The sequence below is a fragment of the Chlorocebus sabaeus genome, chromosome 23 (assembly GCF_047675955.1).
Source record: "Chlorocebus sabaeus isolate Y175 chromosome 23, mChlSab1.0.hap1, whole genome shotgun sequence".
Lineage (NCBI taxonomy): Eukaryota > Metazoa > Chordata > Mammalia > Primates > Cercopithecidae > Chlorocebus > Chlorocebus sabaeus.
The window spans coordinates 31,940,231-31,966,842 of NC_132926.1; the positions used below are offsets into that span (position 1 = coordinate 31,940,231).

Consider the following 26,612-nt stretch of genomic DNA (forward strand, 5'->3'; position numbering starts at 1 on the left):
CTGGTCTCATCAGTTCCCTGTTTAAAATCCTGCAGTGGCCCCTACTGACCCTCAGGATAAAAGTCAGACTCCCTCGGGCCCACAAAGCCCTGATGCCTGGCCACTGACAACCTCTCCAACCTTCTACCCCCCCCCGCCCGCTCTCTGCCTCAACCATTCTTTTCTCTTTGTTCAAACACATCAGGATCTCTCTGGCCTCCAAGCTTTTGCAAATGCTTTCCCCCCTGCCTGGAACACTGTTCCTACTCCTGCATGTGTGTGGCCTCACAGGCCTGTTCCCTCCCCACAGAAGTCCTACTGTACCTGAGCAAGAACTCCCATCCACCCGGCTCATCATTCTCTCTGTCGCTTTCATCGCACTCATCACAATTTAATATTATTAATTTGTGGTTTCCTTGGTGTTTGCTTGTGAACTCTGTGAGGACAGGAGGACAGGGTACATAGTAGGTCCTCAGTTAACTTCTATCACATGGATGGATGGTTGGAGAAACAGTTATCTTAGTGATAACTGGATGTTAGATGGAGAGGCCCCACCGTAAGCCTGCTGTGTGCCCTCAAAAAGTTCTGATGCTCTCCAGACCTTAGGAGCCAGCACATCCGGTGAGGGTGAGGGCCCTGCTCCTCCAGGGATCTGTGAGCCATCTGCGTGTACCAGACGAACACACTTCAGTTGCCCACGGTCCTGGGGCACTGAAAGGGAGGCCAGCAAGGGGGCGGGGAGAGGCTGAACGGGCAGTGTCTTGAAGCCTTTATCTCCTGGGATCCTGGCAGGCCTCGGTGGCTACAGTCCGGCTCAGTAAGACAGTCCTAGGAATCTAGGGAGGGAATGTGGCCCAAGGCCCCCATTCCCATTGGTCCTTTGCCCACTCAGAAAGCCACTACACCGAGTGTCCAGGAGGTAGGGGGACAGTTCCCACTCTGTGCCCCTCTGGCTCCCCAGCCACAGGCACAAGGATCTACCTGCTCCGCTCAGGGCACGCATGGGTGGGAGGATCTGGGCTGGGGATCAGGAGTCCTGTATTCTAGCTTCCCTCACCACTACTGTGAACCTCAGACGAGTTCCCTGCACTCTCTGGGCCTCAGTTTCCATGCCAGCAGAAGGGACACATCTTAGGGCCCTGACATCTAAGATAACTGTGTTAGCGCCTGGGATATGTGTGCTGCTTCCTTATCACCCCCTCCCCCACCCCATAACCCTGCCTGGGGAGCCTGGGAGTGGGGGCAGAGCCGGGAGCGTGGGAGAGCCAGATGTGGTGGCCGCTGGCCTGCCTGAGTGAGGACTGAGCAGCCTCCTGGGAATTCTCCCACTCAGGCTCCCTTTCCGGTTCCCTCCCCCTGCCCCACTGAGAGCTGCAGCTTCCGCTCTGACAAGTGTGGGTGGTGGGGCGGGGGGTCTTAGCACAGGGGTCTGTTCAGCCTGGTTCCCTCCTCTGGGGAAGAGCATGGGCCTATGAGTCTAGACAGAAAGCCGCGGTTCCAGTCCCAGTCTGTGGCTGACACATCACAAGGCCTTGCACAAGTTCCTTTCCATCATTGGCCTCAGTCATACCGGCTGTGAAATGAGCATGTTGCTGAGCTTCCCTCCAGCTCTGATGGTGGACTTCTATGACAGCAGCTCTTGGTAACACCTGAGGATCAGTCACCTTTTTTTTTTTTTTTTTTTTTTAGATGGAGTTTCACTCTTGTTGCCCAGACTGGAGTGCAATAGTGCGATCTCAGCTCACCGCAACGTCTGCCTCCCAGGTTCAAGCAATTCTCCGGCCTCAGCCTCCCAAGTAGCTGGGATTACAGACATGCGCCACCACACCCAGCTAATTTTCTATTTTTAGTAGAGATGGGGTTTCTCCATGTTGGCCAGGCTGGTCTCAAACTCCCGATCTCAGGTGATCTGCCGGCTTCAGGCTCCCAAAGTTCTAGGATTACAGGCGTGAACCACTGTACCGGCTGGATCAGTCACCTTTTGTGGCACTTTCTTGTTTTGCTTGAGGGCTAGACAAAATGCCTGTGGGCATGGCTTATTCAGGTCTCTCCACAACCCCATGAGGTAGGCACGTATGTCCCCACTTCACAGTTGAAGGTACTGAGGCTCAGAGAGCTCAGGTAATATCATCGCCCAGCATCACATGGCTGGGAAGTGGTGGAGCTGGGTTGGAGCTGCCAACATCAGAGTCCAGACATTTAACTCTTGAGTGTGCCACTGTGCTGTGGGGGAGGGTGGTGTGGAACGCTAAGGCCCAGAGCCCCCCTCTCCCACTGCACCCCATCCCAGTCCACCTCAGGCAGGGCTCCCCATATTCCATGCTCTGCCCACCCACTCTCAGCCCAACCTTCCCCAAGACAGCCTTGTCCAAGGCTGTACTGGGCTCCCCATATCTGGGCAGGTGTGAGGATGCTCATAGCGTATCCTGTCCACATTGGGGCGGGGGGCCACGCTGACCACCTCAGGGTGATGGTGCTGCACTGCCCATGTGCCCTGTCCATTGCCCCTGAAGGCAGAGTGCACAAGGGGAATGCAAGACCCAGAAAAGGGAGGGCTTGGCCCAGGGAAACACAGTGATGAAATGCTGCTCGAATGAGGGAACTCACTATTTCAGTAATAACACTTCCAGGCAATGTACTAAGTCCTTTGTACAAATCGAAGAGTCTTTGACTTAGCTCCATTTTCCAGAGGAGGAAACCAAGGCCCAAGAGTTTAAGTGACTTGCCTAAGCTCATGTAGCTTGAAACTGGAGCAGCTGGGATTCAAACCCAGCTCTATCTGTAGCTTTCCAACCTCCTCTCTCAATCATGACACTTTTGCCTCAATTGTCCTGTCCTTGGCGAGTGCCCTGGGGTGCTCCCTATAGCTCTGCGCCTCCCACCCATATCTCAGTTGAGAAGAGGAACGACAGTCCTGGTGCCCACCAAGGGTTAATGGTGGTAGGGGCTAAGTAATTCCAGATGGGCCTCAGGATGGCTGGGCTGGCCGGAAACCGGAGGCCGCCAGCTTCTCAGGGGAGCCACCGCCAACTGCCCCTCCCCTCTGTGCTGCATCTCTGGCCCCCAGCTGTACCCCTGCCGTAGGGCCCACCAACCTCCTCTCCCTTACTAGAGTCCCGCTCTAAGGGAAATTGCAGACAGACCATCCCAAGGGCCTTGTAGCATAGTGAGTCCACACCTGTTATGCACAGATAGGGAAACTGAGGCTCAGGAAGGGCAAGGGACCTATTCACGGTCTCCCAGTAAGTCTGTGGCTGGGTCTTCTGACTCCCAGACTAGCTTCTTTGGGGATTAGGGGTTGGTGTGTCTCCTGGCTTCCCCCAGGCTGGCCAGGCTGCAGAGGGTCAGCCAAGGCTTCAGAGGTGAATGGCCCAGGCAGATGCTAGGAGGGGAGTCGTAAATTTCTGACGGAGTCTTTGGGCACAAGAAATCCCTATGCAAGCCTGACCTTGTGGCCTGTAGGATCTTTCCACATTCCCCTACGACTTTGCTGCCACAAAGACCTGGCCAGGCCCCCTCTCTTGGGGTACTCTTTTGGTCCCCAACCCGTGGCAAGGAGCCAGTCTGAGAACACTTCTCCTTCTATATGGTCCAGCCCAGATGCTCTGCTGGGCAATCCCGATTGGGACTAGACCAAGAAATGACTGCAAGATTGTTGACTGTGGTGGGCATGGAATCCCAGCTCAGGCAAATCCCCTGCTCTGTGAACAGGGGCCTGGGGGAAGCTGAAGAGGAAAGACTTAGCGGTGGAGAGGGGAGAGTGGAAGGAGGGCAGAGCTGGCCTCTACCTGTGCCACCTGGGACAGCTTTCTTCGCCCTCTGGAATTCAGTTACCCTGTGTATACAGTAGTGGGAGCAGGGGTGGTGAGCCCACTCTATATGCCCTTCTAAAATAATGCCCTTTGGCATCTGAGGGTTAGGAGTCTGTAACTGGAGATGTCTTCTGATCTGAGAGGCTGAGCATGGAAGAAGAGACCCAGCCGGGGGAACTGGAGGAGTCTTGGCAGACCCTGGTGGGAAAGAAGAGCCAGAGAATGGAAGCGGAACAAAACAGATCCTCAAAAGTATCTTGTTGAGTGACTGAATGAAAGAGCCACAGGGGGAACCTAGGAAGAAAGCAGGGCAGGGGGTTCATCTACACTGGAATGGGGGTCTTGGGTGGGGGTCAGATGACTTATGTCTCTTCCATCATGTGACTCATGAGACCTAGTTCTGCCCCAGCTCTGCCATTGCTGTGTAAGCTTGGGAAGCTTATTTTGCTCTTCTGGGCCTCAGTGTCCCCATCTATAAAATGGGGTAAATAATCCTCTCCTTGCACCCCAGGGGCTTTGAGACGTGAAAAGGAATGTATCTGTCAATATCCAGAGATATCTGATCTGTGCTGGATGACCTTGACCAAATCATGTTCCCTCTCTGTGCCAATTCACTCCTGGGCCTTGGTTTGTCCTTCTGAAAAATGGCTGATCATCTTGGAGGATCTTTCCGTCTCCTCCACGTCACCTCTTCTCAGCAGTGCTCTCTGATTCTCTCAGGCCTCCATTAAGGGTCCCTCTAAATGCACTGCCAGCCTCCTGTCTGCCCACCGGACACCTGCTTGCCCAGTGAATATCTCGCTCACTAGCCTGGGTGCTTCTGAGGTCAGGACCATGTCTTGCTCTGTTCCCGGCACTCAGTACAGTGTTAGAACATAGTAAGCGCTCAGTATGCTTGCTCAATGAATGAAGGTTGACTGAATCAACCACAGAGATGATCAGTCTCCTTTACAGATGGGGAAACTGAGGCACTGAGATATGACTCTCCCTGGGTGCCATGGCAAGGGGAGGCAGCCACCCGAGATGGGCATCGGGCAAGTGGGGTCCAGGCCACTCTTTGACAAAAGTGACTCAGCGGCTGGCGGCTGGCGTGGGCTGTGGAATTTTTAAGCATCCCCTCACATCCTGAGAGAACGGGCGACGGGAGGGAGTAAGCAGAGGGAAAAGAAGAAAAACAAGAAACTTGGGGGAAAAGAAAGAGAGAGGGGAAAAAAACCCCTGAAATTGAAAACAGACGCACGCGTCCACCCTCCCTGCCCCACCGCCCCCCTTCTCCCAGCCGGGCCAATCAGAAGCCGCCCTGCAGCCTTTCCCCCAAAGTGGCGGGGGAAGGCGGGGTGGGGCATGGAAGCCCACAGTGGTGTGAGCTCCTGAGGCTGCCAGCAGCCAGCAGCCAGCAGTGACTGCCCGCCCTATCTGGGACCCAGGATCGCTCTGTGAGCAACTTGGAGCCAGAGAGGAGATCAACAACGAGGAGGAGAGAGCCGGCCCCTCAGCCCAGCTGCCCAGCAGCAGCCTGCGCTCGCCCTGCCCAACGCAGACAGCCAGACCCAGGGCGGCCCCTCTGGCGGCTCTGCTCCTCCCGAAGGATGCTTGGGGAGTGAGGCGAAGCTGGGCCGCTCCTCTTCCCTGCAGCAGTCCCCTTCCTCCATCCCTCCGTTCTCCTGAGCCTTCAGGAGCCTGCAACGGTCCTGCCTGGCCTTCTACCCAGCTGTTACCCACTCTGGGACCAGAGTCTTTCTGATAACAGAAACTCCAAACTTGATAACAGGCAGAGGGCAGTAAGGAGGACTTCCTGGAGGGGGTTACTGTCCAGAGCCTGGAACTCTGCCCACACCAGAAGCCATCAGCAGCAAGGTAAGCACTGGAAAAAGTGGGAACCCCAGCCCCATGCCCTGTCCCTTTGCCCTAGCCTGCAACTCTTTGAGTAGGCAAAAAAAAAAAAAAAAAAAAGGAAGACATTTTTAATAAAACCAGATGAGAGGAGGCTGGGAGACTGGGTGATGTCAGGGTTGGAGGAGTCAGTTTTCTCCGTTCTCCTGCTCTGGGGTGAGTGGCCTCCACCTCATCATCCCTGCTGCCCCTGCCTTCATCAAAAACCCTCAGGGGTTTCTGGGCGCTGAGTGGGGCCTCCAAAGCACAGCACAGTCAATGGGGAGTGGGGAGAGCTGGGAGGAGCGGGAGAGGGGAATGGGAGAAGGGTACACAGAAAGCGGGGACTGGGGACCTCAGGACCATAACCGCTGTTCCTCAGCCCAAGCCTTGTTTCTAAGAATCAGTCTGGCTTTGGGCCAGTCAGCCACCAGGCAACCTTTGGGGATTCAGATGGATTTGCAAATTTTCTAGATTCCTAAGATATCCTTCTAAACCCCCAGCAGCTAGAAAAGTTTGAGGGCTAGGAAAGTTCAAGGGCGATGGGGGGCCATGGCAACCCCTTTAGCGGTCATGCTGCTGGGGCTGGGGGCTGGGGGCTGGGGGCTGGGACCTGATTGTCAGATCTGGGGAGCTCCTCTGTGAAGAAGGGATCAGCCAGTGGGCCATTTCCTTTGGTCCCAGGCAGCTGCTCAGGCCTCCTCGTTGTCCTCCCTCCTTCTGGACTCTACTCCTTATCCATGCCATTCTAAAGCATAAATCCGATCACACCACTTCCCTGCCCAGGATCCGCCTATGGCTCCCCAGTGCCTGGAGAAACTCCCAGCTCCTAACAGAGGCTGCCACTGCTTGACACTTACTGCACGCCGCGACTGTGCTGAGTGCTTTATGAGACTGATCTCATGTAATGCTCACCAGCAACCCCAGAGGCAGTGACTGTTTCTACCTCCGTTTTATACATGAGGAATCTGAGGCTCAGGCAGCCACATAACTGTAACCACACAGCTAGTAAGTGGCACAACCTGGAGAGGTTGGAATCTCCTTGTGCCCCATTACTCCAGACTTGGGCCTTTTGTTCCCGCCAGTCAGATCCCAGAATTCCCAGAAGGAATGCGCACCATCCTGCTTGTGGGCATTTGCCCTCCCTCTTCCCCCTTCCTGGAATGCCCTTCCTCATCACTTTTCTTTCAGGGATATTCCATACTCCACCTCTTCCAGGCAGCCTTCCCAGGTTCTTCCTGTCTTCCAAGTGCTAGCCATGCGCTTTGTGCTGAATCCATGTTACTTGGCCCTCCCCTGTTGGTGATCTGTTTATGTTCTGTTTGTTCATCAGAGATTGTTCAGGCCCCAGCAGCAGACCTGAGGCTGCACTTTCTGCTGGGGAAAGGTTTAAGGTTTCCCCATCCTGTGCTCTGCCCCCAGTGCCCAGCCCTGGATAGGCAGTGGGACTGAGAAAGTGTCCTGGTGAAAGGAAGGAGGAGCTCACTGAAGACCTTCTGCTCCCAAGTGTGAGACTAGAACCCAGGCCTCCAGCCTTCTCACAGGTGCCCTTCCAGGACATCGTGTGGCTCCTCCAGGCGGCATTTCTCCATTGCAAGCAGGGAGGAGTATGTCTGCTTCCCTCTGTGACCTCCTGATTGCACAGAGGCCTCTAGTGACAAGTTCTGAAGTCACGCAGTCCTCCCCTGTCTCCAAGCGGGAGACGCAAAAGCCATAGCCTTCAGGGACCTACAGTCCTTGAACACCTACCTCATGCAGGCATACAGCCTGGTACCTCACACACCTTGGAGTCCTCATGGCAAGGTTTTGAAATCAGTGGTACTACCTCCTTTTTGTAGACGAGGAAGCTGAGGTCTGGAGAGGCTAAGTGACTTTCCCAGGGCCATACGGTGAGTCGAGGTGGTGTTTAGGCTGAAGTCTGCCTGACTCTAAAGGCTTACCTCGTGCTCTCCGGGAAGCTCCTAGTCAGAGGGAAGAATCTCCGACCTCCTGCAGAGCCTGCTCCTGGCTTCAGCACCTTCTCCAGCAGAAAGTGCAGCCTCAGGTCTGACTGCTCCAAGGTCTGCCCAGGCCCTGGCTTAGTCCTGAGAGAGGAAGGAGACCATCTGGTCAGCACCCTCCTCCCAGACAGCAGTTATCAGCAGCTCCCCTCCTCTGTGGGAAGAAGAGCTGGGACTTATAATTGCCCGCAGATGTGGGACAGGCAGCGGAAAGCACCGTGGATCCAGAGTCAGGAGACCCAGTGCTCGCCCTGGCTTGATACAAATCTACCGTGTGGCTAACCTCAGACCCCCCACACATCCCAATTCTGGGCGCCTTCCACAGCTGGAAGGCAGCGAGTGCTGTGGGCAAACAGCACCAGGCTTGGGCATCAGATGACTATGCACTGACCCCGAGCCAGTTTCTGGCTGACTGTGTGACCCTGGGGCAACACCTTGCCTCTCTGGGCCTCAATCTCCTTGTCCGTGAGCAGCAGGACTGTGTGTGGGCTCCGTGAGACAACAGCATTGGCAAGGTGCTTACCACAGTTCCCGCACTTCACAGCTGGACCTCTGGCCACCGACTGGGAGAGCCACTGCTCTCCCAGCCTCCTGCATTGGAACACTTGGTTATGAAATTAGTCTACAATCTACAAAAGGCTCTGCCCATGGAAGGGACCTGGACACCATGTACGTTCCAAAGATCCGTGTCCATCCTCCAGGCACAGGCCACAATCTGACTCTGAGACCAGCCGCCTCCTAGGCTAAAGGAGGGTGCTCTGGGCATTTGCTCAGAACAGGCTGCTGCTCAGTGCAGTGGGGAGGGAGAAAGGGATGAAAAGCTCTTCTGAAATGCCCACCCATTTCTTGCATATGATTCAGAACCCAGTGGGCAGTGGGTCCTTGGAATGGGAATCTTTTTTCACTGCCCTCTGTCTTCTGACCCACAGTGTTAGGAGGGAAGGGAAGGGGTGTTGGGCCCCTTCCCAGGGTCAGGGTTTGTAGCACCTCAGCTAGGAAGCAGTGTGAGCAGGATTATATAACAGGAACCAACCTGTTCTTAGTACTTTCCGTGTCTACTTCAATTGTGCTTTACATCGTTACCTCAGAGTTGCTGCTGTATTCCTCAGCTCTTGGAACATGCAGGGCATTCAGGATGTTCTTAATAAATACTGGATTAATTTAACCATCAAGGCTGGGCACGGTGACTCACACTTGTAATCCTAGCACTTTGGGAGACCGAGGCGGGTGGATCACCTGAAGTCAGGAGTTTGAGATAAGCCTGGCCAATATGGTGAAACCCCATCTCTACTAAAAATACAAAAATTAGCTGGACGTGGTGCATGCACCTGTAATCCCAGCTGCTTGGGAGGCTGAGGCACTAGAATCGCTTGAACCCGGGAGGCGGAGAATGCAGTGAGCCTATGCGACAGGGCAAGACTCGGTCTCAAAAAAAAAAAAAAAAAAAAAAAAAAAAAATTAACCTTCACAGCAACCTCAAAATTAGATCTATAAACTCTTCCCACTTTTTTTTTTTTTTTTTTTGAGATGGAGTCTTACTCTGTTGCCCAGACTGGAGTTCAATGGTGTGATCTTGGCTCACCGCAACCTCCACCTCCCAGGCGCAAGTGATTCTCCTGCCTCAGCCTCCCAAGCAGTTGGGATTATAGGTGCCTGCCACCATGCCTGGCTAATTATTGTATTTTTAGTAGAGATAGGGTTTCACTATGTTGGCCAGGCTGGTCTCGAACTACCTGACCTCAGGTGATCCGCCCACCTCAGGCTCCCAAAGTGCTGGGATTACAGGCGTGAGCCACTGTGCCCGGCTAAACTCTCCCCATTTTACAGGTGAGAAAGTGCGCGGAGTCAGTTGCCTAAAGTCCCACAGCTCAGAAGTGGCGGAGCTGGGATTTGCACCTGGGTGTTTCTGACTCCAGATCCCCTTGATGAGAGGCTAGATGGGGCCTGGGATGCCCCTGGGGATCCAATGTAAACCCTGAGAATGTGCCTCAGCTGTGGGGGCCCTCAGCATTCCAAAGGTAGTCATCAGACCTTAGAACCCTATGGGACTGTGCACAAGGCGTTCCCTCCTGGGGCCTCAGTTTTCCCATCAGTCAAACAAGGAGGTTGACCCAGATGATGGTAAAGCTTTCTTCCAGCCCTACAACAATTTCAGGATTCCAAGCCACGCCAGCCCAGATTGGCAACTGCACAAGCCTTGCTGTGTACTCAGGGATCATGCATATTTAACTTCACAATGAAAGGGTTTTTTTCTTACCCTTTCTCTACACATTACAGAAGGAGGTCAGGATCGATGATCACTAATGGAAAACTTTAACCTGCAATAACAAGGAGGAACTTTCTGACGATTAGTGTGGCCCCTTAACGTGCTCAGTTTCTTGAGGAGCTCAGAGGGCTCCCACAGAGCCCACATGCCCATTTTCCTGGGATACTGAGCAGGGAGGGTCGGAGAGGTGGGCCCACTAGGGGCTGTGTGTGGATGCTGTAACCCTTAGGTCTCTTCCAGTGCTGAGTTTTCGAACCTCATATGCTCTAATTTCAAGAGGAAGCAAGACTTGGGCCCAGATGAGTGATGGGATCCAGAAGTGAGGGGAGGAATGGATGCAGGGACCTACCTTTGGTGGGAGTGGGTGTGAAATTCGCATACTTGTTGCTTCCAGTGTAGAAGCCCACCTCACATCCCTCCTGAGCCCTCAGGCACAGATTCTCAGGATAAAAACTTCCTGAACCTCCAAGCCCTGGCCCCAGAGCCTGCCCTGCGCCCGACCCCCACATCCACCAGATGCGTCCTGGGGCAGCCCACCCCCAGCCTGGTGCAGGAGGCTGAAAATCAAGGTGTATCGCTTTAACCGAATGAAAATCCTCTCCTCTCCTCAGTTCACATCAGGGCTATTTGATGTCTCAGGTGCCCAGAACGTTTTATCTGCCAGAAGTACCAGCTTCTCCGCCCTGTGATGGAGAGGGCTGTCCCTTGGGAGGGTCAGGGGGTCTGAAAGTTCCGGAATGTCAGAGATGAAAAGGACTTTTGGGGGTCACCTGATTCAACTGCTTTATTGTATGGATGGGAACTAAGGTCCAGAGAGGGGAGGGGTTGCACATAAGGTCCGTGCAGATCATTGGTGATGACGCTGAGCCTGGGACCTGGGCTTGCCTTTGCTCCACCACAGGTACTGGGTCTTTCCCATCTCTCTGAAGGCCTGGAGAGACCCAGCTCCACCTCTGTGGTTCAGGGCTCAGCCTCCAGGTCTCCCTGGACAGAGTACGGGCTGAAAAGGAGCAAAGCCATCCCAACAAGAGATGGGAATCTTCCTGGGTGGTTTGCTGGACCCCCAAGCCTTTGGCCACACCACTTCTTCATTCTAATCATAGTTTCCTCTTATAATAAAGTGGGGGAAAAGCCAAGGGAGAAGCTTAGTGACCCCCAGAGGTCCATCCAGCTCTGCCCTTAGCCCCTGAGAGTTCCTGCCGTGCTTCTTGTGGCTGTTTTACCACATCCTCTTTGCTGCTGCTCTGTTACCTTCCCTTCTGAGAAGTGGAAACCCAAGGGCAGTGACACCACCAGCTTCTCCACTTCTGAGGCTGAGCCTCACTGGGTATAGGGTGGGGTGGGGTTTCCAGTTAGCCCTAGAGAGGCAAGGCTCAGCTTTCTAAACATGTCACAGAAGCCCTGGCCCCTCCTGACCCAGAGCATTGAAGGTGCAGGTGTGACCTGGTGGACTGTGGGTGGCTCCCATCTCACCTGTATTTGTGTCCTTATCAGTTTCCAACCCAGGGTCTATCTGCTGAATGGATAGTGAAATGGTCACTAGACAAATAAATGCATGTAGAGATGCATAAATGGATTGGTGGGTGGGTGGATAGATGGATGGATGGATGGATGGATAAATAGATGGAGACAGACAGATGGCCTCCCCTTTAGTCCAGGGCACAGAAATGACTTCATGAGCACTCATCCTCCTGAGGGCCCCATGCTTAGAAGGGCCTGTGTTTGGTTTAATGCTCTGCAGTCATCATCTTGAAATTGTTAATAATTTTTAACAAAGACCCCTGCATTTCCATTTTGTGTTTGCCCCACAAATCATGTAGCTGGTCCTGCCAGGGAGTTCAGGCTGGGTTTGGGACGGCTTCATCCCCAAAAGTAGCCTTGCTGCCTCCACTGTCCCCATCCTAATCCACAGCCTCCCACTAAATGACAGCCTGCTGGTGTCATCCTCCTGCATGGAGGCCCCCTCCCCACAGTGCCTGGAGTTACAACATTGCCCTGCCCAGCCAGCAGCTACCACCTGCCATCACTATCAATGCCTTGAAAAGTTGGTGCGTCCAGAGCAAATCCTCACACAGCACCACAGACCTTTCTTGAAGTCTCCCTGTCTCCTTCCCTGGCCTCCTGCTGCCTCCTTCCTTGGCCATCACTTACCTGTTTGCTGAAGAGCCCCAGTTTCTAGCCCAACAGATCTCTCCCTGCCATTTCTCCCAGATGCCTTGCCATCTCTCACAGAGGCCTGGCAGTACCTTTCCCTGGCATCATCTGCCAAAAAACTCAAGAAACCCTGGAGGCCTAGCTCAAGGCCACCTCCCTCAGGAAGCCATACTCCATCTCCCCACTGGAGTAATCATATACTCGTATTAGTTACCATTTACTGGGCACCTATGATGTGCCAAGTGCTGTGCGTCATCATCTCTGCACCCTCCCAGCAATGGAAAAGGAGGTCTCCCATGCCATTTCCCAGGAAATTGAGACTCAGACAAGTTAAACTCAGAGAGGTCACCCAGTTACGAGGTGGTAGAACTGGGACTTGGACCCAGGAGTAAGTGGCTTCCAGCTGGAACCACTGCTCCCAGCCTGGCAGGGCTCCCATGCCATTTCCCTGCCCTGGATGGCATCAGGCTCAGCCTGTTGACTTCAGAGTGCCGTATGTCTGTTCTGCCCTCACCAGCTCATCCCCATCACCTCCCTGGAAGGAAAGAGTCACCACTGCCTGCCCATGCCAGTTCCCTAGCCTAGTGAATTCTGTGTTATTAGGAGGCAGCCAAGGGCCCAGGACTGAAGAGCTGACCCTGCAGAGCCATTTAATCTCTCATACTGTGTAAGCATTTGTTGAGCACCTACTGTAGGCCTAATCCCATATTAGGAACTTGGAGAGAGTCCAGACTGTTGTTAGGTAAGTATCCTGATTTGTGGGAAGTCATATTAAAGGACTAAGACAAAGGTTCAGGAAAGAAGTAATTGACAGACAGTGGAGTGAAGGTTATTAGATGGGTCTCGCCCTAGGGTGGCCACCAAATCCCTGAGTGTGCTAGGATGAGACACTCCTCACTGAGCCTCAGTACACTGAAGAGGACTGTTGCTACTGATAGTACCAATAATCATAGCAGCCACCTCTTCCTGAGGAGGCTTTTTTGGGAGAGGCCTTCCTGCACCATCTCATTTATTACATGCATACCTTTGCTGAGAAGCCTAGTCCCGTGGAGTCTTGGCTGTGCGCGCAAGGCCGAGTGAATGAGTGACTTCTCCCTCGAGTGAATGAATAATGATAATGTGGCCACCAACTTTGCAGAGGGCTGTGTGCCAGACCCTGTTCTAAGCATTTTGCTTGTGTTAACTCCTTCAATAGCCCTGACAACCCAGTTATGAGCTGCAATCCACAGATGAGAAAACTGAGGCACAGAGGGGAGGTTAAGTGAATGACCGAAGGCAGCGGTGGGAGGATGGATGCTGAGACAGTGAGCGGGTCAGTGAAACATGGGGGTTCCCTGCCCTCCTGCTCTGCTGCCCAGGAGGGCTCTGAGGGGAATCTCAATGTTTGGTAATTGGCACGGAGAAGTGAAGAGTTGACTCATTAGCTAGCTACCCCTCCCCTATTTGCAGGATCTGGGCCTGTGGGGGAAGGCTGTGCGCTGGTGGGTCAGTGTGAATGGCCCAAGGCCTGCCTGTCCCCTGCCCACTTGGCTCAGAGAACCCATTCTGTTTGCGGCCCCCACCCCAGCCCATGGCTGCTCCGGGCTGGCAGCAGCCCGGGGAACAGAAGGTTTGCTTGTCTGCGCCTGCCGCACCCCCCTCCTCAGTCTCAGCCTGGGACCCCTCTCAGGGGCTCCTTTGGCTGCCAGGGCCTGGCACTCTCTGTTGCCATGGCACCGGCCGGAGATGAGGCTCTGGGGGGTGGGGGTGGGGAGGGCAGCCGCAGGATGGTGGAGGCCTGGAACTCCAGCTACAGAGGCCCTGGCCCTCTGCAAACAGTGGAAGGGGATGCTGGGGCCCCCACAGGGGTGGGCCTGGACCCTGAGCACAGCAGGCCTGGGGCAGAGCCGGCCACACACCTGGGCTGATTACCCGGATGCTCTGTCCTGCAGGAGCACTGCCCCTGCCAGAACTTGGCTTTCCTAAGCAAAGACCCCTCTCCTAGCCTTGTGTGCTGACCCTCAACATCTGCAGTGAAGTTATGGAGTTCTATCCCTAGTCCTGAATTCTATCTCTAGCTTGACTTTAAAATTATTGGTAACCCAGGGCAGGCACCCCTGCATACACTGCTCCTCAGTCAGAGCAGAGGTGGACCCAGATCCCTGAGGACCTTCTCATCCCTGAGATCCTGGATTCCGTATGGACCCCATTAGAGGGAGAACGTTTCTCTGTGGACAGATGGACAGAACTGTTTCTGATCAGGAGACTGGCAGTCTGCCATGACGGGCAATAATTCAGGTTTTAGCAGTTGTGGTGACACGCACCTATAGTCCCAGCTACTCAGGAGGCTGAGGCAGGAGGATCGCTTGAGCCCAGGAGTTTGAGGCTGTAGTGAGCTGTGAGCTATGATCTGTGATCATGCCACCACGCTACTGTACTCCAGCCTGGGCAACAGAGCAAGACCCTGTCTCTAAAAAAGAAGAATATAGGCTTTGGAGTCAGGCTGGCCTGAGTTTGCATTCCAGTTCCTTTGCATCTTACTTGTGTGATCTTGGGAAAGTTACCAAAAGTCTCTGAGACTCAGTATCCTCCTCTATAAAATGAGAATAATGAGTGTGCCCCCCTCACAGGGTGGTCGTGAGGATGAAGCAAAATCTCTACATCATCTCATTTAGCAGAGTACCTGGCTCTAAATTAGTAGGGGCTTTTTGTTTGTTTCCAGATTGGGGGCGGGGATCAGAACAATAACTAGGAAGATGTCCTGTGTTTGGAGAGTGGGTGGTTGGTGGATAGAAGCAGGACCAATAAGCAGAGAATACAGTGAGATAAACTGTACTCAGTGTAATTAACAATTCTCAATAGTCTGGCCTCTGAAGATTCCAAGCTGGCTAAGAATGAAATGGGCCACAGGTGACGTGGTGAGATCCCTGTCATGGGAGGTGTGCAATTGCAGAGAAGGTGGGGGAGATGTGAATAGGGGGAATGTACTAAGATTGTAGGACTCTGTGAAAAATGGTGTGACTGTTTCCCACTCAAACTGTCAGCTTCCGCTTTAGCCAGCTCAAAAGAGAGCATGAAAGAATGAAAGGAGAAGTCGGGACAAAGAAGGCGAAAGGATGAGGCTGACGACTTTATTTTTTATTTTATTTCTTGAGACGGAGTTTCACTCTTGTTGCCCAGGCTGGAGTGCAGTGGCACAATCTCGGGTTCAAACAATTCTCCTGCCTCAGCCTCCTGAGTAGCTGGGATTACAGGCGCACGCCACCATGCCCAGCTAATTAACTTTTTTTTTTTTTTAATTTAAGCTTGTTCTGTGCCAGGTACCGGGCTGTCCTTTTTGTGGGGCTCCTCATCTTTGCCTCCTGCCACAGACGGGCTGTCACATGGGCATTGGGGCTGTGGGTTCTAGAGCCTGTCTGCCCAGAATTAAACACTGGAGCCACCACTGGCAAGCTGTTGGGCAAACAATGTAACCACTCTGTGCCTCAGTTTCCACATCTGTAAAATGAGGAAGCAGTACCGATATCATGGGATTGTTCTGAGGACTCGGTGAGATCACTCACATAAGGAGCTTAGCACATAAGTACAGTGGGCCCTTGAACAACAAGGGGGCTAGGGACACCCGCCAACCGCAAAGTCGAAAATTCATGTATAGCTTTTGACTCCCCAGAAACTTCACTGCTAATAGCCAGCCTACTGTGGGCCTTACTGATAACATAAAGTCAATTAACACATATTTTGTCTGTTATGTGTATTATATGTTGTGTTCTTATAATAAAGTAAGCTAGAGAAAAGAAAATCACAAGGAAGAGAAAATACATTCAGTATTCATTCAGTGGAAGTAGATCACTGAAAAAGTGTTTACCTCGTCTGCACGTTAAGTAGGCTGAGGAGCAGGAGGAAGCGGAAGGCTTGGCCTTGCTCGCAGGGGTGGCAGAGGCAGAAGAGGTGGAGGAGGTGAAAGGGTGGGAAGGGTGGGAATGCTTCACATGTATGAAAGTGGACCTGCACAGTTCAAACCTGTGTAGTTCATGGGTCAATTGTACGAAATCAGAGGTAGCTATTATTATTATTGTTATTTTTAAGGCTGCTAGAGGCCCAGATGGGGCTGGGGTGGGTGGGGGGACTCTGGGCCAGGAATCCATAGGGCCCTGGGGGTAGCCCTCCAGGCGCCGCAGGAGGCAGGAAGTGCTTGCTCTACAGCGGTGGGCAGGGGTGTGCAGCAGGCCTCCCTCCCTCACTGACCTCCTTCTCAGGCTGCTTCCCAGCCTTCCTGGGGACGAAGGGCCCCTCCCTTGGGCCCCTCCCTTGGGCCCCAGCAGCCGTGAGGCACACACTGAGCGCTTTCCCACGCATCGTTCCAAGTAGCCAGCCAGCATCGCTGCCCCTACCCCCAAGCACACCCACTTTGACGGGTGAGGGGGTGTTTGCTGCAGGACAGCGGGGCTCGGGCTGGGGGATCAGCCCGTTCTTTATCAGCCTGGCTCCATTCCAGACAGATGTTTCATCTTATTTTGGACTTCCAGAAAATAGGTCATTTCTTTCCATTGTGTTCCCTGGGGAGGCCTCATGGGGAGAGGAGCACGAGTGAGTGACTGACGAGTGTGAGGGCCTGGCTTGGGCCCTGGGGAGCTGTGGGGGCAGCCGCCTTCCTCCCTCAGTTGTGAGGGAGCTGTCAGGGCCAGGGCCGGAACGTTCTCAAAGGCTGGGCGGAGAAGCCAGTCTTTGCCTGAGGGGGATGGAGAGCAGAGGAGGGCTGGGAAGGTCACATAGGTGTTTCAGAAAGGTCCCTCTGGCTGGTGTGTGAGAACAGGTGGAGGGGACAGATTGGAGGTAAGGAGCTTAGCAGTGGGACAGCCAGAGGCAGCCGAGCCTGTGCTGGAGGGGTGGGTGCAGGGGGCTCAGCAGGCTTCCAGGGAACCAGCACTGTTCTGCCATCCAGTTGGGACTTCCAGAACAGCGGGAGCCAACACCAGGCCCCATCTTAGTCGATTTCTGCTGCTTTGTTCAGGGGACTTTGTAGGTACCTGGAAACATAAAGAGGCCCCTGGGCCTGGAAGCAGCATGGCACAGAGAGTGGCTCCAAGACCGTGTGGCCTGTGCCAGGCTGTTCTCTCTCTGTAGCCCTCAGAGTGATCCCGAGGCTGGTGGGGAGGTTCATGGTGCAGGGGTGGAGCACTGAGCCTTCTCCAACTGGAAGTGGAGCGAGCATAGGATTGAATAGGGGCGGTGGGAGCCTCAGCCACTTCCCCAGTTTTTCCCCTCCACCTGTAACTGTCTCCTCACCCTCTGATCCTGCTGTCTTCCCTGGCTCCCAGGATGGGGCTCCCTGATGACATGACCTGATCACACCCACATCTCAGCCTGCTTGGGGACAGCCACATGGGCCAGACTCACCGTCAGGCCCAGGCTATGCTGCTATCCCTTTCTTACTCTCTAGCTGCTGGCGGGAGGACTCCATCCCTGGCTCCAGATGCCTCTTGCCCCCACAGACTCCCAGGCCTGGAACTGGCAGCCTTCTCTGAGCTGAGTCATGACATGGGTCCCTCCCCAGCACCCCCACCCCGAGCCCAGCATTCCAACTCAGCACAGCTGCCTTCCCAGAGTGGAGCCCTGAGGGCCACAGCACGTCAGCCCTGAAAGTGCTCCCAAGACAATCTTGCCCACCCTTTTGCACAGATAAGGAAACTGAGGCTCCGAGAGGGTCAGGACTGTACAGTAGTCGCACTTAGCTGCAGTTTCACTTTCTGAAGTTTCGGTTACCCCAGATCAACTGTGGTCCAAAAACATTAAATGGAAAATTCCAGAAATAAACAACTTAAAAGCTTTAAATTTTGTGCTGTTCCGAGTAGTGTGATGAAATCCTGCACTGTCCTGTCTGTCCGCCCAGGAGTGAATCATCCCTTTGTCCATATACACTACCCTCCTGTTAGTCATCAACAAAGTCCACTCCTGACATCCAGCCATCAACACCATCATGGCTCAGTGGTCCAGGATCACTTGGAGCAGATGACCTGATCCTTCTGATAATGTCTGCAGGTCAGTAGTAGCCTAACGCTCGTTCACAATGTCTACGCCATCACCTCACTTCATCTCATCATGTAGGCACTGCGTCATTCCACATCTTCACAAGAAGAAGAGTGATAGAGTACAGTAAGATATTTTAGGAGAGAGACCACAGTCACATGACTTTTATTAGAGTATATTGTCATCATCGTTCTATTTTATTATTAGTTATGGTTGTTCATCCCTTATTGTGCCTTATTTATAAATAAAACTTTATAATAGGTATGTATTTGTAGGGGGAAGAACATAGTATGTATAGGGTTTGATTTTATCCAAAGTTTCAGGCATCTACTGGGGCCTAGGAATATATTCCCTGCAGATAGGGGGGACCACTATCCTATAAGTGAGCGTCACAACTGGGACTAGAGCCAGGTCTTCTTGCTTCCCACCCCAACCCCCCTCCAAAGTCTGTCCCAGGCCTGTAAAGTGCCCCGGTACAGAGGACAGAAGACTGGACTGGGTCAGGAGCCTGGAGTCTTCGGCTCACTTCTCCCAACAACTTAGCAAATTACCTCTACTGAGTCTCAGTCGCCAATCCCTGCCTGGCTGGGCCCGTGCAGAGAAAGTGACTTTAAACAAAGGTCAATGTGTGGCAGGACAGAGGTGTGCTGTGGAAAGGGCAGGGGCAGCTGTAGCCTGAACCTTGGGGCCTTGAGCCACCAGCCTCACATCTTAGCAGGGGCTGGAGGCGGGGAGCTGCGCAGGCAGGTGAGCTTCAGCCCCATGGACCACCCAAGCCCATCTTGTCTAGGCCAAAACAATGGGCCCTCTTGCTTTCCTTCCCTAAGCCTCAGTTTCCCCACAAGCACAATGGAGCACAGGAAGGCAGTTAGATCAGATAGATGATCCCTGAGGGCTCAGGCGTGCTGACATTCCAAGACTCTGACCCCATAACCCCATGGCCAGGCCTCCTCCTCCCTCAGGCATTTGGTTTATTCAGAGCATCCCAGGCCTGAGACTGCCTGCCCCCAGCACCCCCGTCTCCCTGCAGCACGGCCCTCTCTCTCTCATCTCACTGCTATTTCTACCCGGCCTGTTCCCGGCCTCCAGACTGAGCATCCCACTGTCCCCTCAGTGCCCACAGACCCTCCCTATTCTAAACCTGCTCCGTCGCAGCTCTCACTCCTGCTCTTTGACCTTATTCTCATCTCAGAAAACGGCATCCTCCCCTCAGCACGTGCGCGTGCACACACACACACTCCTGCCTCCCAGTATTCCAAGCCAGATACAGAGGTGCATAACTCCCTCTCCAGCCCCTCAATATTAAATCACCCAGTCCTGTCGATTCTCAGCTAAGTAACTCTCAAATCCATCTGTTTCTATCAGTCCCCACTGCCTTCTCTCCAGACCCAACCAAACAGGCACGTTGGTCACAGAAGCGGTGGAGCTGGTGGCAGAGAGCACCGAGTCACACCATTTCACTTTAATCTCTGCTCTACCCCTTCTGACTCTGCATTCCTAGCCCAGTTATTAAATGCTCTCTGCCTCAGTTTCCCCACCTGTAAAATGGAAATGATCACTGTATCTACCTCATAGAGTTGACTGAGGATCAAGTGAACCAATACATGCCAAATGCTCAGAATGGTTCCTGGTGCAGTAACACGGGCTTTCTGGCTTGTCTGTTCATGCATATGGCTGTGTGTTCAGGTGAATTTGGGGTTCTATGTGCACACGTTCTATGCATGTTGTATGTGCTGCATACACATGTGAACTGTTGTACACGGGAGCATCTCCACGGGTGGTGGGCACAGTGGGAGCTGCACACATGTGTTTTGTGTGGGTGTACACATGTTTAGTGCCTGCGTGAGGGCTTGGCACACACATAGCCTGTTGCATACGTGTGTGTTTCAGAGGAGCGTGCAAGGACGTGCGTAGGCAGGCATCTGTGCATCTGTACTGTGTGTATGTGCTCACCATGTGCAGGCTCCCCCCATCAACCCCGCAGCAATGCAGGGCCCCCTCCCTGGCCTGCCTGTGTCGTGGGAGCCTCAGGACCCTGAGGGAGGGAAGCTGTTGCTGGCGGATGTGGCCAAGATGGGCTGGATTTATTTAGATTAAGGCGGTGGGAAAGGAGTGGAGAATTGTATGTGCTGGGAGGAGGGAAGTCTGGGGCTCTGAGAATGACTCCCCAAGCAAGCTTGCTCTCCTGGACTTGGGGCACCCACTCCTCTCCCCTGGACTTGGGGTCCTTACTCAGCTCCTTTGGACTTGGGGCCCCCACTCTGCTCCCTTTTGACTTGGGGTTCCCAGTCTGATCCCCTGGACTTGGGGTCCTTATTCCACTCGCCTAGACTTGGGGCCCCTCAGTCCTCTCCCCTGTACTTGGGGTTCCACTCTGTGCCCCTGGACTTGGGGTCCTCACTCTGCTCCCCTGGGCTTAGGGTCCTCACTCTGCTCCCCTAAGGGGGGGGTCCTTCTGAGTCACGTGAGGAGCTGGCAGGACCTCCACTTTGGGCCTCTGAGCCTACAACCTAGCCAGAATAGGAGGAATCAGGAGGGGTTCCTGGCACACAGCACTCTCTTCATGGGCAAAAGGGGGACCCTTAGGGGTCCCCTCCCTCTCTCTGCTCTAGAGGCCTCCCTGGGCAGGAGAGTACAGCAGATGGGGGGAGTGCCTGCTCTCTGACTGTGACATCCAGGTTGTCCTAGGTGGCCCTTCCCTGGAGTACAATCCTCCTAAAGAAGGGAAGTTGTCACAGGCAAACCCACTACCACCAAGTCAGCTGCCTGGGCCTCCCTGGGATTGGCTGGAACCAGAGCAGCCTCTGGGAAGCACAAAGAGGCCTAATGCATTGGGTGGACAATAGGGGGTGTCAGGGAGTCATCCAAGATGGCCTGGGAGGTCATGTCTGGGTGCCCTAAGCCCTACTCTGCCCTCCCTGGCCCTCCAGCCTCTTGTCCTACCACTCTTTCCCTGCCACCTCCTGGGGTTCCACATCACCAGCGGAAAGTCCCCTGAAACACTGCTGTCTAACTCTTTTTATTTTTATTTATGTATTTTTTTGAGACAGAGTCTCACTCTGTCACCATGTTGGAGTGCACTGGCATGATCTCAGCTCACTGCAACCTCCACTTCCTAGGTTCAAGTGATTCTCCTGCCTCGTCCTCCCGAATAGCTGGGACTACAGGCACGTGCCACCGTGCCCAGCTAATTTTTGTATTTTTAGTGGAGACGGGGTTTCACCAAGTTGGCTAGGATGGTCTCGATCTCTCGATCTCGTGATCTGCCCGCCTCAGCCTCCCAAAGTGCTGGGATTACAGGCGTGAGCCACCGTGCCCAGCCTGTTGTCTAACTCTTAATTGTATAGATGGGGAAACTGAGGCCCAGAGAGGGAAACAACTTGTCAAAGCCCGCACAGCAAGTCTGTGGCTGAATAGTCACGGAAATTCCATCTGTGGAGCGAGAGGGCTGGTGGATTCTCATGTGACTCTAGCCTCGGGAACGTAACCCCCTCTTGCCTACTAGCTCCCACCGCCTCAAAACACCCCAGTAAGATTCATGGTGACTAGAATCTTCTCTTTGGCCAGTCAAAAAGGCAGAGCTTCACCATAGGGACTGCTCTTTGAAGTGACACCTGCCAACCTCTCTGTATGGATGGGGAAGCAGAGTCCAAAGAGGCTGGAGACTCGCTCAGTCTCATAGTGGGTCCCAGGGCGCTTACGAGGGGAGCTGATTGCTCTATTCATAGTGAAGCCAGTCCGAGATCCCTGGCGTGCCTACACCCTCCCTACAGCATCCACACTGCCTGCCTGTCCCCTCCCCACAGCTTGAATCTGCCTTTTTGCTGTGCGACTGGGGCATGCTTCTGTCCTTCTCTGGGCCTCTGCTGCCCATTCAAAAAGCATCCCCCCCTAGCTCAGAGTCTCTAAGCTACCCCCAGCCCCAGGCCCAGCAGGAGGGATTCTGAAGGGGAGAGGATGGAGTACCACATGGGAGCAGGGTAGGGGGGCTGCATGCCATGAAGGCCCAGCCCACATGGCCAGCCCAGACTTCCAGAGCCAAGCCAGCCCCGCTGCAGTGACCTCCCTTCTCCTGGCCAGCCGGCCAAATTCCTCCTTTAGAATAATAAACAGTGTGGCCAGCCAGGGAGACTGGGAGAGGAGGGGCAGGGAGGCTGAAGTGACCCCCTCCCCCAGCCTCGGCTGCTAATGATTTTCTTTGGCTGAGATCTCTAGCAGGAAGGGGGCAGCCAGAGGGGCACCGATGGAGGGGCAGATGGGCCTCTGTGGGGGCTGCTGGCTCCGCCTTGGCGCTGCTCCCTCCTGACCAACGAGGCCTAGCATCCAGCTGGAGGGGCTGGGGCAGAGGGATGGTGGGGAGCAGAGGCTGGAGGGGGCGTCAGAAGGGCTGGGCTTTGAGTCAGGAGCAGATCAGAGAGGGGAGAGGAAGAAATGAGGAGACCTTCAGGCAGGCAGTCCGAAAGGGAGCGGGGAGGAGAAGAGCTGATTTGCTCAGACTGTTTCATGGGGTGTTGGGCAGAGCTAAGGTTGGGGGCCCATAGGCTGGGGGAGCCTTGCCTCTGTCCCACCCCTGACATGTGAATGCCGCCCTGGTAGGTGCGGCACTCACCATCATCCACTTCCAGGGCTGGGGACTTAGGCCACAGGGAGAGTGATTAAGATATACAATTAAGAGGTGGCGTGCTGGGGCCTGAACCCGGTCTGCAGCCCTAAACTGAAAACTAAAAGGGATGAGATGGGGAGGCGGGGGCAAGCTGGGCATGGCCTTCAGAGGCAGGATAGGCCGGGCAGCCCCATGGCCAGAGGAGGCTCCTTGTTGCCTCGTCACGTCATCACCTCCCAAAGCTCATGCTCTGCGACTCCCCGTCCTCTGGCCTCCTTCCTGCCAATGCTACAGGCAGACTTTGGCATACCTGGCTCCTGGTGGTCTCTTGGGACCCGAGGTGTGTCTTCCAAGATAGAGGAGAGCAACGGCTGCCCCCATTCAGTCTGTCTCTGTCTTTGTCTCTTAGTGCCTCTGTCTTAGTGTTTCTCTTAGTGCTTCTGTCTCTTAGTGCCTCTGGTGCTGTCTCTCTGGGCCCCTCTTCTCTGTCTCTGTGTCTTTGTCTCTTTCTGCTTCTATCACTCCAGGTCTTTCTCTCTCTGTCTCCCTCTCAGACAGGCTCTGCTGTGGAATCTTGGGCAAATGTCTCACCTTCTCAGAGCCTCAGTTTCTCCATCTGCACCCTGAGAGTGGAGGTGGGGAGCCTGGCTTCACTGGTCTCCAAAGACCTATGAGGCCTGGCTGCTCGAGGTTACCTCTCCTGGGCCCAGCCCCTAGCCACTCTCCCCTGGGCCTCCCTATATGCTCTGAGCTGAGTAAAGGGGTCCAGGCCCACCTCCCACATTCCACAGCCCCGGCTCCCCCGCTTCCCTTCCCACAGCCCACAGCCTCCTCCGTTTCCTGTTGTGCTTGTGGAGCTGCGGGAGTTCTCTGGGTTCTGGCCTCCCCCCTCCTCCTTCCAGGCCTTTCATCACACTTTCCCAAATATTTGTCCTGGCAGATAAGAGCCTGGTATTGGAACTGTCACCCGGAGGACAGGCTGTCAGAGCTGGCAGGCCGCTGGACACCATCCAGCCCAACTTCCCCTCCCTCACTGTACAGAGGGGGAAACTAAGGCCCAGAGAGAGGCTGGGGATGCAGCCGGGGCCACATGAGAGTCACAACCAGAGCCAAAGCAAGGGCCAGGCCCCCTAAGGCTGAATCTGGGGTGGAGAGGAGAGGGCCTGTGGTCTTGAGTGCCCTTTCAGGCTTGGAACGTGGTGGCTTTTGACTTCAGCCCCTCGGACATGAAGGCTGGGTGGCCCAAGCTGGGGCTCATTCTGCAGGAGCCAGGTGGTGAGATAGCTCCTGGCGCTGCCTCCATCTGCCCTGGGCCAGGTGTTGAACTCCTCTTTAACTCTGCAGGACACCATGCGGCTTCCGGGTGCGATGCCAGCTCTGGCCCTCAAAGGTAGGTAGATGGGAGACAAGGTAGGGGAGCTGGGGGGGGCTGCGGAGTGGAATCCTAGAGCTGGCAGGGGTGACGTGTGCTGGTGGCAGGGCGTGAAGCACCAGGCACACTGCCCTGCTCTTCGACTTTAGTTTCCGGGATTTCCAGTGGGCTCTGTGGAGGCCTCCAGCTGCCAGCTCTTCAGTTCAGAAAGCGTCAGTGGCCCCTGCTTGTCCAGAACCATCAACTCACATCCTTTGATTGGTCCTCCAGACCCCATCCCACCTTCTGGCACACACCCCTGGCCTCCTGGCCTCGGTCTGGTAGATCCGCGGCACCCGGCTTGGACCCCTCATTAGCTGGGAGCTTCCAAGTCCCTGCTGGGCTTCTCAGCACACCCCACCCCTCAGTCCGGTCCATTAACGTGTCTTCAGCTCTGCAGGGGCTGAGTGGCTGACCCAGGAATTAATGACCAGCCAGCAGCCTGCCCGGCAGCTGGCTGTCAGATGGACTGGCTGCCTGACTGCCCACCTCCCCTCCTGATCTTTATCACCAGGGGGCATGGAGGGTGTGGCCTGCAAAATCCTTGTTCAGGGGATGTCATGGAGGGAAACCAATCACTTGACACACGCATACCCCCAAACCCAGGCCCCTCCAGCCCAGAGGGGCCTCAGCATCTTTCCTGCCCCCACTCTGAGCTACCTGAGCCCCTCCCTCCCATCCCTCTCCCGCCCAGAGCCACCTCTGGGCCTTGGGCAGAACCTGGGCAGTCGGGGGAGGGGGCGGGGAGCTGTAGGGAAGAGGCTCAGAAAGTGACCTGGGAAGCAATGCAGGAACTGGAGGCCAGGGAATTGCTTCCCGAGGATTTCCTGGCCCCATCTGGTGCCTACTGCCTACACACGGCACTGCTGAAGGATTTAGAGGCTGGGGTCTAAAGGGACTGACATAGGCAGTCTGGAGTAATCCCTGGGGCCCTGGAGCTGGGTGAGTGATCCTCAGAGCCGTGGCTGGAGAGCCCCAGTCTGTCAGATAAAGGAGCTGTGCTCCTCAAGGACTTGAGGGCTGTGAATATGTGGCCTTCTCACAGGCTCAGCCCTGCGAGAGGTGCTGAGGCGCCTGTGCCTTGATGTCTGATACCTCCTCTCCCAAAGGCCAGCTGCTGTTGCTGCCCCTGCTGTTACTGCTGGAACCACAGGTCTCTCAGGGCCTGGTCATCACACCCCCGGGGCCAGAGCTTATCCTCAATGTCTCCAGCACCTTTGTTCTGACCTGCTCGGGTTCAGCTCCCGTGGTATGGGAACGGATGTCCCAGGAGCTCCCACAGGAAATGGCCAAGGCCCAGGACAATACCTTCTCCAGTGTGCTGACACTGACCAACCTTACTGGGCTAGACACGGGAGAATACTTTTGCACCTACAATGACTCCCATGGACTGGAGCCTGATGAGCGGAAACGGCTCTACATCTTTGTGCCAGGTAAGGGTCCCCAGGCTGTGTGCCCACTCCTTACCCCTTTTTCAACTGGAGGCACCAGGGGAAGTCCAGAGAGTGCTTTAGTTTGTTGTGAAATGCAGCCATCCTAGAAAAGCAGACAATCATGGAACCAGCCTGGCTCAGTCCGGCAGTGTATTCGCCCCCACTCCTTGGTCTGGATGATCTGCCTGCTCCCTGCCGGTCACCCCATTCCTGCATCCCAAGAACTCTATATTCTCAGCTGCTTGCAATCTGCTCCCTCTTGACCCCACATCCTGTCTTCCCCATTCTCCAAGCTCCAGATATCAGCTGCATTTCAACTTGTGACTTGCCTTCTTTCTTACCCTGGCGCTGTCAATATCAAACATTAGAGCTGGAAGGGACCAGCTCTAACATTTGATTTATGCTCCTCTGGGAGTATCCCTATTCTGTAACGGGGCGACAGAGGGCCAGAGACAGCAAATGACTTGCCACACAGCAATTCAGGGGATGGCCAGAAACCCGGTTTCCCTGACTCATTCATGGTTCCACTGCTGGCAGATCCAACCGTGGGCTTCCTCCCTAATGACGCCGAGGAACTATTCATCTTTCTTACGGAAATAACTGAGATCACCATTCCATGCCGAGTAACAGACCCACAACTGGTGGTGACACTGCACGAGAAGAAAGGGGACATTGCACTGCCTGTCCCCTACGATCACCAGCGTGGCTTTTCTGGTATCTTTGAGGACAGAAGCTACATCTGCAAAACCACCATTGGGGACAGGGAGGTGGATTCCGATGCCTACTATGTCTACAGACTCCAGGGTGAGCCCCCTTTCTGGCCTGATGCTCAGCCCAGGCAAGTATAACCCTCCACAGAGCAATAGCCCTTTACAGTTTACAAAGTGTGAGACTCCACTTCCCAGTGGATTCTCACCGCAGCCTTGGAAGGGAGATAGTGTTTTCCCCATATTACAGATTAGGAAACTCAGGCGCAGAGAGAGAGGATGGAGGTTGTCCTCTGTCGTAGAATTCGACAGTGGCAGAGCTGGCCTGTGTAACATGGTTGGTGAGGGCACGAGCTTCTGAGCCAGCTG

General features: G+C 54.5%; 2 protein-coding genes across 2 annotated transcripts in view; one reads left to right on the forward strand and one right to left on the reverse strand.

Moving 5' to 3' along the window:
* The window catches only part of CDX1 (caudal type homeobox 1), a 32,335-nt gene extending 23,270 nt beyond the window's left edge, over nucleotides 1–9,065 (reverse strand). Inside the window, exon 1 of the mRNA XM_008014969.3 lies at nucleotides 7,604–9,065. The gene's annotated coding sequence lies outside the window, so the exon portion shown is untranslated. The remainder of the gene's footprint in view (nucleotides 1–7,603) is intronic.
* PDGFRB (platelet derived growth factor receptor beta) overlaps nucleotides 5,136–26,612 on the forward strand; it is a 42,252-nt gene continuing 20,775 nt past the window's right edge. The window contains exons 1-4 of the mRNA XM_008014972.3: nucleotides 5,136–5,648; nucleotides 24,037–24,082; nucleotides 25,213–25,536; nucleotides 26,074–26,340. Of these exons, the coding sequence (XP_008013163.3) occupies nucleotides 24,043–24,082; nucleotides 25,213–25,536; nucleotides 26,074–26,340 (631 nt within the window). The 5' untranslated portion in view covers nucleotides 5,136–5,648; nucleotides 24,037–24,042. The remainder of the gene's footprint in view (nucleotides 5,649–24,036; nucleotides 24,083–25,212; nucleotides 25,537–26,073; nucleotides 26,341–26,612) is intronic.